At 34.8% G+C, this 16841-nt stretch overlaps 1 protein-coding gene across 9 annotated transcripts in view; it reads right to left on the bottom strand.

Annotated features, from left to right (window-relative positions):
• Positions 1-16841, bottom strand: part of Usp34 (ubiquitin specific peptidase 34) — a 246358-nt gene that overhangs the window by 152486 nt on the left and 77031 nt on the right. For all 9 annotated transcript variants that reach the window (XM_063229478.1, XM_063229475.1, XM_063229480.1 and 6 more), the window contains 5 exons: positions 16427-16557; positions 15732-16342; positions 12565-12779; positions 8420-8535; positions 8208-8335 (listed from right to left, as the gene is read on the bottom strand). In XM_063229478.1, coding sequence (XP_063085548.1) covers positions 8208-8335; positions 8420-8535; positions 12565-12779; positions 15732-16342; positions 16427-16557 — 1201 coding nt within the window. The remainder of the gene's footprint in view (positions 1-8207; positions 8336-8419; positions 8536-12564; positions 12780-15731; positions 16343-16426; positions 16558-16841) is intronic.

Here is a 16841-nt window from a genome sequence, read left to right on the forward strand (position 1 = left end):
TCAAGAGGCTGAGGCAAAAAAGGATTACAAGTTCAAGGATAATTTGGGTTACATACATACTTCAAGGCTGAGCTATATAGCAAAAGCCTATCTCGAAAAACGTTTTTTAAAAATCCAAATTTTAGAATTTCAATCCAAGCCTTTCAAAATGAAACAGAGTAAATACCTGGACACAGATGTAAATGAACAACATTTAAATGTATTTCTTCCCATGAAAAGACTTTTAACACTTTATTTATCACATATGATTGGCATTTGTGTAGAGAATCACTGTCTTAAGAACTATATTAATAAGAAGTACACCACATATGTCATGTGTGAAGGAACAGAAAGGAAAAAGAAATCACTCTAAAACATCAAGAAAATCTGTGTGCACCTAATTCTCTCAAAATAGCAAGTGTGAGAAATATACTGACTTTCAGGTCCCAGAAGTAGGTCAGTGTTTGATTGTATGAGTGTTAACAGAAATAAGACAAATTCTAACAAGGCACTGAATTTCTTCCTTCTTTTTCTTTCTTTTAGAAGTCAAACTCCTTGATACATTCAAAAACCACCATAGGGGCAAAGGACAAACTCATTCCTGAGTGCTTATGGCTTTACTCATTAAAAACATGCTTGTGTTTTCTTCTGAGTCAAAGACATAAAAATACTTTTAGCAAACAACAACAAAACAGTGACTCTTCACTTTGTCCTGCAGATGCTCAATAGGTAACTGAAAGCAGAAAGAAGCTTGACCTTCATTTTGTAAAAGTCTGGATCCAATCCCTTCTCAGAGGTGAGCATGATAGCACATGTCTGTAGTCCCAGTATTCTGGGAGTCTCAGACAGGAGGACGGTAAGTTTTAGCTCAGCCTGGGCAACTTAATGAAACTCTGTCCAAAACAAAAAAATGAAAATGAAAATGAAAATAAAAAATTGAAAGGTCTGAGAATGTATCAAACTGTCCTACGTTTACATCTCAGAACATTGCCAAATATCACATCACATAATCCTAGACAATGTCAATAGTCCAGAAAAGCAAGACACTAATTATACAATCAAGATAAACAGTTATTATCCTAAACTGCCCTATCTATGTGCTCAAATATAAGAACTTTTTTTAAACCAAAAGCTTTATCATTAGGCAACAGTATAGTGTTCCTATAAAAATACTAATGCTGCTGTTTTTGTTTTTTCTGTGGTTCTGGGGATCAAATCTAGAGCCTCACACACATTAGATAAGGCCTCTTCCAACCTACATCTCCAACCCTCTAATATAGGTTGTTGTTAATATAGGTTTTTTTGTTTGTCTTAGAATATTCCACTAGTGGCTTTCACAGTGGAAGTCATGTACGGAAGATTTTATCTAGTTCTGGACTCATCTAAGAAGTATACTCTACAAAACATTAATCAATACAAATAGGTGACATCATAAATTACAAAAAGTTGACAGTGGCATATTCCTGTAATCCCAGCACTTGGGAGGATGAGACAGGAGGTGATATCACTGTGAGTTCAAGGCCAGTTTGAAATACATGGTGAAACCATGTCTCAAAAACAACAAGAAAAGTTGACAAAACACTGTATATAATAATCTCTAGGGAGAGAAAATAATTATATTACTATCTATTTCTTAGTAATATGAACTTAAGCAAACAAGGTCTGTGACACATGCAGTGATTTTTAACTCAAGAAATGTTTTCTACATATAGGCAAGAAATTTGAACACATGATTTAACATACCTAGAAATGGCTCAAGGATAGGCAAAAACTAGTAGTATAATTAATAAGATTCCCAGAAGAGTCTCAACTCAATTCTTGGGAGACCAGAGATTTCAGGGGGTACCTAGGCACATGATATGGACCTGACTTTTATTAAACACAGAATAACAAAGCAAATGATTATAACCCAATGCATATTTCCATCCTACTCACTGGACAGCAGTCCTACCTTATTCATCCTTGGTAACAAACTGTTTTTAAAACTTTTCATTATGGGATCTGCCACCTGTTTTCAATTTATCATACTTTCAAATTTTGGCAACATTCTAAAAGCCAGTCTTCTATGCATTTATGTGCATAAGTTTAAAGCTTTCTCTACTGCTGAAATGTGACTGTGTGCCTCAAAAAACAATCTAAGGCTAAATATGCAAAGGATAAGTATCATATTACAGAAAGAAATTATATAAAAGTTTAAAGTGGTTCTGAATAAATGATGCAATTATGCATGATTTATGGGAGACCACGATTTTCTTTTTCAGATCTCCACACTTCATGAGTAGTTAAGTGTCCATGGGCCAAGAGGAAAAACAAGAAGCCAATCTACCCTTCCTGTGAGCCAGCCAGTGCATGGGACGGGACACAAGAAAAGCCAAGCACCACCACCACCATCCCAGCAACTGGCTGGTTCAGAGGAAAACATACTGGGTTGATAGCAACCGAGGTACAAAAAGAACTTAATGCTCATATTGATTCATTGACTTTGCAGGCCTAAAGCCAGTAGTCCGAGCACTTACTTAGAGGATAACAATATGCAATATAGCAACTATGGGGGATTTTCTTCTGTCTTGTTTTTGAAATCCCATAATGTTTTCACTATTTTGTTTTGGTCCCCTTAGTGTTTGTTTTATTCAATGTTTTGTTTTGGTTGGTTTTATTGTTTTATTATGTCTGAGAGTAGGGACAGTAATTTTGAAGATAACAAAAGGCATTAGGGTCACCATTGCTGATTTCCTATTATCCTGTTTTGAAGTGCTGTATCATTTTCACTGTTTTGATTTGATTGGCTTTATTCTATTTGGTTTTATTCTCTTTTTAAAAATTTTTTTTAAAAGTTGCAAGTCTATGTTTCATTGGGTTTTGTTTTGTTTTGCCTTACTGAGAACTGGACCCAGGGTCTTTGCTCTCAACTACATGTCCATCCCTTTCTATTCTATTTTTCATGCTTTGCAGAGGCAGGATCTTGCCAAGTTGCTAAACTGCCCAGAATAAATTCTACAGCCACAACCTTTCAGCATGAGTATATGATTAAAAAAACCCTATGTTTTGGTAAATTCATTTGGTAAATGAAGTATGAAAAGAGAAAAATAAGATATAACACAATGTCTGACTGATATGTATAAGGTACTCAGGTTGTTCTTAGTAACACACACACACAGAAGAAAAATACAGTGACAGGTATATGAGTCATTACAGGCAAAAAACTGCAAAGAAAATTTAAATATACAAGACAAGTAACACGCAAGCAGCTCAGGCAAGAGGACTGCTGCGAGTTCAAGGCCACCTTGAACTATACAGAACAGCAAGACCATCTCAAAAACACACACAAAAAAATCTTGAAATACATTTACACAACACAAACTCCCCTAACTTTTTTTGGTCAAATGTCAGAATTGTGGTAAACAAATTGAAGTTGGGATGGCCCACTTGTTTGTTACAAGCATAAACTTTCATATTAATTTCAACTTCCTTATGTAGCATTCCTCTATTACTGTGATAGTAAACTCATGGCTAAGTTTGGAAAAAAGGAGTTTATGATGATAGCGAAATCTCTCAATCTGAGCACTTATAACACTTTGCACTGGAAATTTGTTGGGGAGAACTGTCCTCTCTGCATCACAGGATGTATGACAGTACCCCTGGCCTAAAAGAACATCACTAGCTTGATTAGGGGTAACAACCAGAAATATCTACAGACATTGCTTTGGGATCCATGCTTTGGATTAACTTTTTCATTTCATATACAAAATTTTAATTATGTTTACTAAACTCCCTTAAAAAAGATGTTCATTTAAAACAAAAAGACTGGAAACAGATATAAAGAAAAATAGCTCTCAAATATTGCAGAAATAGCCACATTTGGGTAATATATTTCTTGAAATTTAAATTTTTTTAACAGATGTCTGCCCAGCGAGTATGAGGTTCTGAGTTTGAGTACCAGTATGCAAAAAAAAGAACCCAAACAAGACTGTAAGAATTTCCCCATATTGCTATGCAATCTTTGAAAAGATTTTGTTTTGTTTGTTATGAGGTACAAGGACTGAACCCTGAGTCTTGAACCCTGAGTTCAGCTAAAAGCTCTACCACTGAACTATACTCCCAGCCCTTTATTGTTTACATAGTCTCTCACTAAATCACTCACACTAGGCTCCAATTCACAATCTTCCAGCTTCAGCCTCCTGAGTAGATAGAATTTTAAAAGTACACCACCATGTCCAATTGAAAATAGAACTTGGCGAACAGCGGGGCCAAGTCAGGATCTTAATATGTAGCGAGACTGGCCTCAAATTCCAGATCCTCTAGCTTCTGAGTGCTGGGATTACAGGCATGCATGACCATGCCCAGGTAAAAATAGAATTCTTAATGGCTTCACGTTCATCTTTCACTTAGGGTTAGTTTACTAAAGTAGAATATATGAAAAATACACACATTCTAAGTGCACTGTTCAAAATTTAAGGTAATTACATCTGTACAATATCACTGTCCAGAAGCCTCCACCACGTCCCCTTCCATTCATGAACCCAAAGTACAATAGTTTACCTGTTTTTAAACTAACTAGAATATAGATGTTTTACTTTGTATCTAGCTTCTTTCACCTAATATTATTCTTACGAAATTCTTCCACTCAGCTCCATGTGGTATACTCACACACTACTATTGCTATATAGTATTTCATTCTATGAACACTCCCTAATTGGCATTCAAACAGTTGTACAGAAGTTATTTGAAAAGTGCTGCTGTCAACATTCTTCAATGTTTTATGGTACCAACTTAATAGAAATCCTCCTGCCTCAGCCTCCTGAGTGCTAAGATTAAGGTGTGTGTCAAAATTTAACATTGTATAATTAAGTGCAACAAAAAGATGACATAAAACTTAGTCATTAAGAGCATTTTTAAAAGAATGCCAAATAATCACTTAAAAAACTACTTGTGATTTCTTTTAACTACATGAACCAGCAATTTTTCTACTGCAATTGAAGATTCAAAAGTAGACAATAAAATACTGCATATTTGAAAAACACTACTACAGAAAGGGGAAAGAAGAGAAGAAAAAGAATTAAGAGGAACACGTGTCATGCGCAACTGCCACCTCCCCACAATGAATGCATTCATTATGTACTGCAAACATGTATTAACAAAATATTTTAAAATTCAATTACAAAAGAATATCATAAAGCATTTAGGTATTCAACAAAATGACAGCAAGCATAGGTAGATATGAGCTGCTATACCATACACACAATTTTATTCATCAGAAAAAGGAAAATTATAAAAAGCAGTCTAAATTGAGTGAAAGTTAAAATTGTACTAATCGAAATAGCACTAAAGAATCAAAACTGTAATCATTTAAATCTTGAGAACGATATGTGTGACAACAATCAAATTACAGAAAATGATCTATTTTTTAAAAGTAAAATCAGTTTTCTCACTGATAGTTAAAAACTGTACATATGATCTTCAATATATTGTATGCAAGGGGCTGGGGACTTAGCTCAGCGGCATAAGCACCTGTCTTGCAAGTAGGCAGTTGTGAGTTCGATCCCCGGTACCAATAAAAAGGAAAAAGACAAAAAAAAAAAAAAAAAATTATATATATATATATATATTGTATGCAGGGCATAGTGCCACAAACCTGTAGTCCCACCACTCAAGAGTGCAGACAGGGAGATCCAAGCTTGAGTTTTCTCTGGTCACCTTAGCAAGAACCTCTCTCAAAATAATAAAGGGAAGGGAGAAGCACAAGGATGCAGCTCAGTGCAAAGGCCCTAGGTTCAATGGGATGTGTGTGTGTGTGTACACATGCACGTACACAAAGTGCTTTATTCATGTCTTTATGGTAAAAGTTTTCAATACTTTCTTCTAGTTTTTGAAATATACAGTTCATTATAGTCTACTGTGCCACCGCACACCAAAATTTCTTGCCCTTAACTAACTCTAACATAGTACCTACTGATGCATGTTTCCCACTATTTCCTTTCCACTACTCTCTCCATAATCCCTAGTACCTACTACTCATTTCTCAATTTCTATTAGGTCAGCTTTTAGAGTCCACATGAGAGAGAGACGATACAGATGACTGGTCTTTCTTTGCCTTATTTAACACAATGATCTCTAGTTTCATTCATGTTGTCACACAGGACAGTTTTAGGCAACAAAGATCAGCCTAAAACTGATCTTTTATTTAGGTTGCTTCCACTTCCTAGCTATTATAAATAGTACTACACGAAACATGAGAGTACTACACTATACATGCATAAGTCTCTTCAACACATCAATTTCATCTCCCCTAGGTATATACCTGGTAGTGAGACTGCTGCATAATATGGCTGCTACATTTTAAAAATTTCTGAGGAAACTCCATACTGTTTTCCATAATAGCTATACTAAATTTACATTCTCAGAAACAGCACACAAAGGTTCTCTTTTCTCCACATCTTTGCCAACACTCATTATCTTTAGTCTTTCTGATCACAACCTTTCTTATTCAATTAAGATAACACCTCATTGTAATTTTTGGTTTGCATTTCCCTTATGAGTAATGAGAATTTTTTTCAGAAGCATCAGCTATTTTTTAAACAATTTTTAAAAACTAGATTATTTGTTTTTGTGCTATTCAAACTCTTGAGTTCGTTATATTTTCTGGATATAACCCTCTTCTCAGATGTATAGTTTATGTATATTTTCTCTTGCTTTTGAAACTACTTATCGACCTATGAGGGCTTTACATTAGCTGTACATAATCAAAAAGCTACTAATCTAATGCTTTTATACACTATAGAAATTAAGACAAAAAACCTTTCACATGGAAAAACAGCAACATATTCAACATATGTATAAAGTGCTTTAGTTTACATTTAATTTCTTTTAGTTGAGTTTCTTTATATAAAACAAGACAGTTAAAGAACATTTAGGTACAAACTGAAAGCAAATCAATCATCACTTTGCTACCATAATCAGAAAGAAAGTACAGATATTTCTTGTTTAATTAAAGAGTTAGGGCCCCAGGGGCTGGGAATTTAGCTCAGCGGCATAAGCACCTGCCTTGCAAGCAGGTGGTTGTGAGTTCGATCCTTGGTACCGATAAAAATGGAGAAGACAAAAAAAACAAACAAACAAAAAAAAACAAAACAGAGTTATGACCCTGCACTAACTTGTTAAATGAACTGATCAATAAGGAACTGTATATATGTATATATTATAATATTCAGAAGAGGGACTGGGGATATAGTTCAGCAGTACAAGCACCTGCCTGGTTAGCATGAGGTTCGGAGTTTGATTCCCAGTATCAAAAACAAAAAAACAAAAAACAACAACAAAATATTCAGAAGAAATGGTCAAAGAATATTCCCAACTTGATGACTTTGTTTTTACTTGCATTAACTGCTACATGAAATACTGCAATGTACAACAGAACATAAAACTACAGTATTATACAGTACAATCAGCAAAAATTATAGTACTGTATAAATAAGATATACAGTCCAAAAATATTGGTGCTCTATTAGCAAGAGGAACAGAACTGAACCACCACCAAAAAAAAAAAAAAAAAAAAAAAAAAAAAAAGACAGGGCATATATCCAAACAGTCATTAATCAAGTTGGTAGTTTAACAAAGAATATCATGTTAGTTTGTTTTTTTTTATTGGTTTGGTTTTTTTTCTGTTTGAGACAGGGTCTTACTATACAGCTCAGGCTGTCACTGAGCTCCCTTTACACCCCAAATTGGTCTTGGAACTCACAACAATCCTCCTGCCTCATCCTCCCAAATGTTGTGTTTACAGGCAGGAGCCACCATATCTGGCTTGAATATCATGTTATTAGTCCTCTGTTACTGATACAGAGGATCTAACCAAGGGCTCAGAAAAATGCTTAAGAAAGATGGGTATAGTGGTGCACATCGGCAACTCCAGCAAATGTGAAGGTCAGGCAAGATGAATTGCTACAAGTTGAAGGCCAACCTGGACATCTTAGACAAACGCTAACTTAAAAGACAAAACAAAACCAAAGTGCTGTAGAAACCAGTAAGTGATAAAATACAGTAAAAAGAAGCCTTTAAAACTAAAAAAAAAAAAAAAAAAAAAAGTAAAAATAAAAAAATCACAATAACTAAAAAAATAAATAATAGTTTGAAAAGGGTACATTAAAATCAATGAAAACACTACAACTAGTAAGAGGGCAATAAAAGAACTTTTGACTACTTTGTAAAAAAATGCTTAAATTCCTTTTTACCTGTTGTTTCCTAAATTTTCAAGGCAACCTTCAATGAATCTCATTCGAATCTGTCTATCAGTAAACCAACATACCAAGGAACAGAGAAGTTTTTCTGCTTCATTTATTAATCCTTCAGAAAGATTAACCTAAAAAAAGTATATACATAAAGTTACTATTTATTTTGATTTCATTTTGCTATAATTTTTATTATTTTACCTTAAGTAACTTACAGCATTATCATCTTGGACTATATCCCACAATAATGTATTTCCTTTCTTGCAAACATTATCCAAATTAATGTCTGTCACAGCATTACTGTTGAATTGATGTTTATGAACTGCAGGTCCTGCGGGAGCAAAGCAGATCACACTATAAAAGAATGCAAGTGAATGCAAAAAGAGATCAAAAGCACTCATCAAGCTAACAAATCTGAAGAAAAGTATAAGAGTAAAGCTCTTCTTAGATCATAAAACAAAAACAACATTAATGCAATTATTTTATTAACGGAAATAAATAGTATTGTTTAGCGTTAAGGCTAAAGAAACAACTTTCATCAAAACAAAGCTATTGTAAATAAGGAGAACATGGGTTGAACAGGAGAGAGAACAGGAAAAAATTACCAAGATATTATCATGTACAAGTACAAATTCCCTATGATGAACATAATCATTTTTTATACCTAAAATATACCAAAAAACTAAATTAAAAAAGTAATAATTGTTTCCATAGTCTCTACTATTGACTGTTTTTCACATAACAAGAAAACTGGACATAAATATTTAGTATATGCACTGCCCAAGTGAGCACCGACATAAATATTTAAATATTTGAAATTCAAGGAAGCAATTTATATGAAGTAATTCTTTAACTAATGCACATTCCTCAAGTTGATCATTTTTATAGTCTGAAAATTCATAGCACCAGGAAAAAATTTATTTGTACTGGATGATTTGCCCACAACAGTCAAATTAAACATTTCTACTATAACAATTAATACTTGCCAAGAAGTAGGCTAAATAATAACTTATTCCACTGAGTAAAAAAAAAAAAATTTTTTTTTTTTTTTGCTGTATTAGTGATTGAACAGAGGGGCCAATGAACTGAGCAACGTCCCTATTCCTTTTTATTTTTTAATCTCGAGACAGGGTATCATTAAATCATTAGCTAGCTAGTCATCTAGCTAGGCTCAAATTTGCAGTCCTCCTACTCCAGTCTTGCAAAGCCATAAGATTAAAAGGCATGTGACACCAAAGCTAGCTTAATATTATTATTTTTGGTTTTCTAAGACAGGGTCTTGCTGTGTAGTTCAGGCTGGTCTTGAATTCATTATGTAATCCAGACTGTCCTCAAATCTGTGGCAATTCTGCTTCAGTCTCCCAAGTGCTGATATGACAGGCAAGCACTACCACACCAGGTGAAACTTACTGTTTTTTTTTAAACAACAACTTTACCATAAAATTTACTTTTAGGATTATACATCTAGCCAGGGATTTAGCTCAGCGGCATAAATGCCTGTTTTGCAAGTCATTTGATTTCCCAGTACCAAAAAATGAAAAAACAAAAAAAGAGAATTATACATATAAAAGGATTTCATTAAATTGAGAATTGTGACTACCACCTTAATCCAGTTTTAGAACATTTTTACTATCTTAAAATAGTCTCTGTTCCTAATTAACCTCGACTGCAGTCCCCAAACTTGACCTGTTTTATCATTTCAATAAATTAGTCTTTTTTAGAAATTTCACGTGAAAGGAATTATACAGTATGTCCGGCTTCTGCACTCAAGTGTTTTTTTTTTAAAGCACATCTTTAAGGTACAACCATGGCAGCATAATGTGGTGGACTGACAATTGGTGGTCAACTTAAAACTCAGCTGAACTGAATCAGCATGACGCCAAGTATGGATTACTAAACCAAGGACTGTTGCCAACTTAAAAAGGAGAACTGGAAAGAAGAAATGGTGTTGGTTCTCTTGGTTGTTGTGGGTTCTGTTGTTGGTGTTGGTTTTCCTGGAGGAGCTTGTCAAGCTTCTTTTTCAGTATCAACTTGGCTGTTCTCATTGTCAGAGGAACACAGGATCTCGTTGCTGTTGCTGAGCATGGCTATGGTACTTTTTGGGGGAGCACTGCTCACTGTTTTGAGTGTCACTTCCTGGTTCCAGTGCAGAACTATCAGCCTACTAGCACAGATCCTTCATCCCACTGGCATAGGCTTTTTAGCTTCCAAGTGCTGCCCTTTAGGCCTTCCCAAGTGCAGATCCAGAAAACAAACTTGCATGAGTCACTGTTGTGGGTAACATTCTTATGGGCTCCAGGTCTTCAGCAGGACTCAAGTAGGATACTGCCATGGGATTCAGGCCCTCAGTAAACTCTTTGGGATCTTAGTGTGTCGACAATTTTCTGCACTTTCTGTTTTACTCTTTGGATGAATACTATAAAATGATTTCCTAAATTATGTGTCCTGTATTGAACTGTCTCCCTTGAAAACCCTGACTACAACACATACATTATCAGTAGTGCATTACAATATACTATTATACAAAAATACATTTTACTGCTATATTCACCAAGTAAAGGACATTTGGAAAAGGCCTAGTTTGGGATGTTATAAATAATACTGCCATAACATCTGTTTAACAAATTTTTGGATAGGTCCATGCTTTCCTTTTCCAAAGTCAGTAAGTAGGAACTATTTGTATCTTGATTGACAGATACACATAAATTTTAATTCCCAAAACCAATTAGGGCATGGTAGTACATACTTGTTTTCTCAGCACTCTGGGAGATTGAGGCAGGGGAAATCACAAGTTTGAGCTCTTCCTGGAAAACAGTGACTGCTAGGGTTTATATCTAGAAATACCCACCCCCAACCCCTGCACACATCCACCTCATATGTTCATAAATGGGCCTTTGGGGAAGTGAATGTATTCCCCTCTGCTGAAGCTAGCGAACTATAAACTGAAACCTCTATAAACTATGAACCAAATTAAACCTCTCCTTTTAATTTGCAGATGCCAGGCATTCTGTCTCAGCAACAAGAAAACTGAACAAGACAGTGACTTAGTGAGACTGTCTCAAAATGATAAATTAAAAAAGGGCTCTGGATATAGCTCAGTGACAAAGCCCTAAGTTCCATCCTCAGCACTGGGCCAGGGAGATAGCTTAGTGGCATAGCACCTGCCTGGCAAGTGTAAGGTCTTGAGTTTGATTGCCAGTATCAAAAATACAAAAAAATCAATCCTCAGTACTATCAAAAAATGAAGGAAAAACATGAAAATGAAAGAAAAAGAAATTGGCAAATTGCTTTATCAATGGTGTTGTGCCTTCTTATATTCCTACATATGAAAGTATCCCTTCCTGTTTACCTACACCCTCCTCAAAATGTTTGTATGGTCACTTGTTAATCTCCCCCACTGTGACATTTAGCAGAATAGCACTGTGACTACAATATACATTCCCCAATAAAATACTGATTTTGAGTAGCTTTTAATGTGCCTATTCTTATTATCATCTTAGGTAAAATTCTTCACCACTGTTTAGGTTGTTTTAATGAGTATAAAAGTTTCTATATATGTGGGATGTGAGCCCCTTGCCAAACACACAATTTCAAAATATTTTTCTAGTTTATAATTTGTTTTTGGGGGGTGGCTCAACATGAATTTTATGGCAGCAAAATTCAATTGGTATGATATACCAACTTCTATTGAAACACATAATCATGTACTGCAAACGTGCAAATAAAAATTAAGAAATATATATTAATTTTAGAATGTAACGAGGTAGCTCAGGGCGCAAAGCCAGGGGTTCTCTACCACTAAGCCATATCTCCAGCTAATTTATTTTTTATTTTGAGGCAGGTCTCTTTAAATTACACAAGTGACACTCAAACTTGCAAATCTTTTGTCTTAGCCTCTTTGGTACTAAAATTATCATTTTATTCACATTTCCCGACCTCATAGCAACCACTAACCTATTTTATTTCTATAGAATTAGTTACTTTAAATGTTGCTTATAAAATAGGATCCTGTAATATTTCATCTTTTGTGATCTAGTATTACTTCTAGGTCCTAAAATACTAACAACTCAACACAGCCATGTATTTCCTAAACTAAAAATCTGTAATTTCTCTGTATTATTAGTATGCATTGCCTTTCCCACTGATAGAAATGCAGTCTTAAAAAAAAAAAAAAAATGCAGATCTTACTTATATTTATGATGGAATATTTAGAATGATTTCATTTCCTTAGAACGAAAACTAGCATATATAAAAATTGTTTTGATAAAGACACTTATATTAACTGCTGATATGTTTCAGATGTGTAATATAAATTATTCTTGTTTTGAAGAAGATAATAAATTTTACTTTGGAATCTTACCTTGACTAAGATGTTCATGATAAATAGATGCTAAATTGGGAAGGTGCTGTTGGAGATGAGATGTCAGTTCCGCATGTGAATTAATCTGTACTAGTTCCTCCTCACATCCAGACTCCTCACCATCAAAATCAGCCATATTTTTCTCTGATTTTGCACTCACTTGTGAGCTACTGCAACTAACATCGTCTGCACTTAGCATATCATCTACCATATGCCTGCAACAAGAGAAGTACAAAATTACTAATTACAAATTTAAACATACTTTAAGAATTACTAAAAAAAGACAAAACACAAAATACTGGGCAAAAATTACGACACAATCACAACAAAGCTCTATTTCTATATTTCTATGTATGGTTCTTGGGCGGAAAAAAAAATTTTTTAGTAGTACTGAAATTTAGTAGTACTCTGCATTGAGTTATATCCCCAAACCTTTAAAAAAATTACTTTTTTAATGTTTTAGTTTAAAATAGGGTCTCAGTGAGTTGCCTAGAAGAAACTTGAACTTGCAATCCCACTGCGCTCAGTCTATCAAAGTGCTGAAATAACAAGTATGCACCACCACACCTCACTTGAAGGTTGGAACAGCACAGGATAGCATTACAAAAACACAAATGTTAGAATGGATGAATAACTTTATAATAAACATATCTTGTCTATTTTATTATATATTTATACATATATGTGTAGAACATGTTCATGGGGAACAATTGTAGGTCAAATGAGAAATTCTCAGTGTTATACATTATTTTATAAATTCAAAGCCATAATATGGAAAAAAAAAAATTTTTTTTTTTTTTTTTTGAGACAGAGTCTCACTAAGTAGCTGCGGCTGGCCTTGAACTCACAGTCTACCCAGTACTGGGATTATAGGCATGTACCACTATGCCCAACTTGGAAAAAAAAATTATTTACATTCATTTATACAACTACAAAAATCAAAAGGTGGGGCTGTAGTTCAGTGGTAAGAATGTCTAGCACACACAAGGCCCTGGGTTCAATACTCAGTAACATTAAAAAAAAAAAAAAATCAAATGCAAAAACTATCAGAAGACTATTTAAATTTAAGGGATCAATCTAGTCACAGTTAATATTAACTGGAGATTGCTTTGACTGTGAAATATATGCTGGAAAATTTTTAACAAAACTTTACTACCAGGCAGGTGTGGTGGTGCACACCTGTAATCCAAGTACTTGGGATGCTGAGGCAGGAGGACTGCTGCAAGTGTGAAACCAGCCTGAACTACAAAGTAAGTTTAAGGCCAGCCTGAACTACATAGTGTCTTAAAAGGAGCGGGGGGGGGGGAGAATATATATATGATATATTTGCACACACTTTTATACCTAACAAATAACATTTGTAAATATTCTAGGCATCTGTAAATACTTAAAGTTATAGAATGTGATTTACGTTCATGCACTCAGTTTTTAAAAGACGTAATGTCCTATGGAACACTATCTCACCAGAGCTTTAAAAAATAAATAAATAAACGTTTTAAAAAACTGGTATTGTTTTGTCTCCTATAGATAAAAAAAAAATTAACTGGGAGAGAATAGAGGTGCAGCTCAACAGCAGAGTTTGGCAAGTACAAAGCCTATCTTGCACAAAACACACAGCACAAAAGTATAGTAATAATTGGAAGACTTTTTTGTTCTTTTGGAGACAGGGTCTCGACAGGTAGTTTAGGTTGGCCTTGAACTAACTGTGTAGTTCACACTGCCTCAAATTTGTGGCAATCTTCCTGCTTTAGCCTCCCACAGTCCTGCCACAACAGGCATGTACCACCACTTCCAGCTAGGAGTTTTTTAATAGAAACCCAATCCATCACTCAAATATAAATATATTTTAATGTACTGTCCTCAAAAAATTTCCTAAGCTAGCATGTACAACAGAAGTATGCCAAGCACTCATTTCAAAATATATTCTTCTATATATTTCCCAAAGAATGTAAAGACAAAAGGAGAAAAAAACACGAAAAAGGAAAACTTTAGAGCTGATTTAGAGACTCACTGTATTACCAAACATATGCAAGGGGTATAAATTTATGTCTTCAACACTTTTTTTGTAAAAACTGCCCTACGAACAGATTTAATACTGCTTGTAGAAAACCTCTACTAGGGCTGGGGATTTAGCTCAGTGACCTAAGTCCCTGTCTGGCAAGTACAAGGTTGTAAGTTCACACCTGGTACCAAACAAAAGAAAAAAAAAATGAGTAAGAAAAAAAGAAAATCTCTACTACACTGTGATGATGAAAAGGAAAATCTTATGCATCTAGTAAGTTTCACTATAAAGTTTTGTGGTTACATGTGAATTATATCCATGGTATTTAACAAAATTATTCTTAATTTTTCTTTTAATTTTCTCATCTAAAAAAGGAACAGCTATATCTTTCTCATGTGTTTAAGTGAAGATTGCAAATAATAATGTAACTGTGCTAAAATAAGTGTTAAATAAAATGTTACAGCTTTTACTGTTGTCATTATAAGTCTAAATATTTTGAGTTGATAAAAAAGTGTTAAATTTAAAATAGAGTACTAAACACCTGATAAGAAAAGAAATGCAAAATAACTTTTATACTGACTCATTTGGAAATATTTTATGTATTACTAGCTTAAATAAAATACTGTTTCATTTTGCCCAATATAAAAAAGTATTGAAATAAGCACTTTTAAAAAAAGTGGTATGCCGGGGGTTGGGGATTTAACTCAGCGGCATAAGCACCTGCCTTGCAAGCAGGCGGTCATGAGTTCAATCCCCAGTACCGATAAAAAATAAATAAATAAAAAGTGGCGTGCCCAATATAAAAAACTGCCTATATATGGGTTGGGGACTTAGCTCAGTGGCTCAAGCACTCGCCTAATAAGCGTGAGGTTGGAGTTCAATCTTTAGTACCAAATAAATAAACAAAACAAAACAACTACCTATGTAGCCAGGGATACAGCTCAGTGGCACAACACCCACCTGGCAAGCACATGGTCATAAGTTCGATCACCAATAGCTCCCCCCCCAAAAATTAATTACTATCCCTATGTGTGACTTTCATTTATATCCTGCACTATATTGCTAATACACAGTACTCATCCAGAATAAATTACAACTGAGTAAATACTAGTCACAATATTCCTCTTAAAGGAAATACAAACTGAATACTTGTAAGCTGACTTACCCATCATGGTGGTGATGGTGGTGATGGTGGTGATGGTGATGCTGTGGACCAATAAACTGCCGACAATTAAATAATTCATTCCCTATAGTTTCCCCAAGAAAGTCCCCAGTTCGTGTCATACAAGACTCCTGAGAACCTTGTGTTATATGAGCAGCATTCATTTCCCCTGAAATACCATGTTCCGGGTCTTCAGAGTGCGAACAGGCATCCAGTATTCGTATTCGATTATCTACTGAAGGTAATGACTCAGTGTTAAAAACTAGGTCCTTTCCAGTTCCATTACTTGTTCCATTTCTTTCAGATGGGCCTTGGGAATCCCCTAAGCAAATGCCTGCTTGACTTTCTAACTTTCTATTCCGAAGATCTGCACCACAACTGCTTTTGGGAAGATTATGACCATGATCATCATCATCTTCTTCTTCTTTAAGTGCTTCAATATCTGCAATGTCTTCTGACTGCACCTCACTTCCAGGGCTTCCAGCTGACTGGCTTGCATGACTAGAGTTGACCTCATTGCTGGATCCATCACTATGCCCACTACTACTACCAGGACCACTGCTTCCATCTTCACCACTGTTGGCAGTTTCATCAGAACTTCCTTGCATGGATTCCTGTATTTCCAAACAAACAGGTTTAAATTAAAGATAGTAGGAATATAAAAACCCCTCTCAAAGGAGTAGAAATTATTTCCATACCTCTGTGTCTGAAAGCCGCTGTTGCACATGTTTGGTTCTATTAATAAGTTGCTCATCCATTTCAATGTCACTGCCACCACTCTGATGTGTATCACTATTATCACTGCTTTGAGGACTTGCTGCGGGTGACCCTATAAAAAAATAGAATTTCATTTTTACTTTTAATTTGCATTAACTTAGATCTAACTGAAGTACATCATTCTTTGATTCCTTCAGCTATTAAAAAAGCTTTATGCCAAGTAGCCAAAATTACAATCTCTGTATTAACATTTGCTAATTACTTCTAAAGAGGTTATACATGACTTCAATTAAAAGTCAAGATACTGATGGTTTTAAGCAAAATATGTAAAATGACGGATGGGGTGAGTTCAGTGGTAAAGTGCTTGCCTAGCATGCGAGAAGACTTGGATTCAAT

Source organism: Cavia porcellus, unplaced genomic scaffold (genome assembly GCF_034190915.1).
Source record: "Cavia porcellus strain 051 isolate PalLab524CR breed Dunkin Hartley unplaced genomic scaffold, mCavPor4.1 scaffold_18, whole genome shotgun sequence".
In the NCBI taxonomy this organism is placed as follows: domain Eukaryota; kingdom Metazoa; phylum Chordata; class Mammalia; order Rodentia; family Caviidae; genus Cavia; species Cavia porcellus.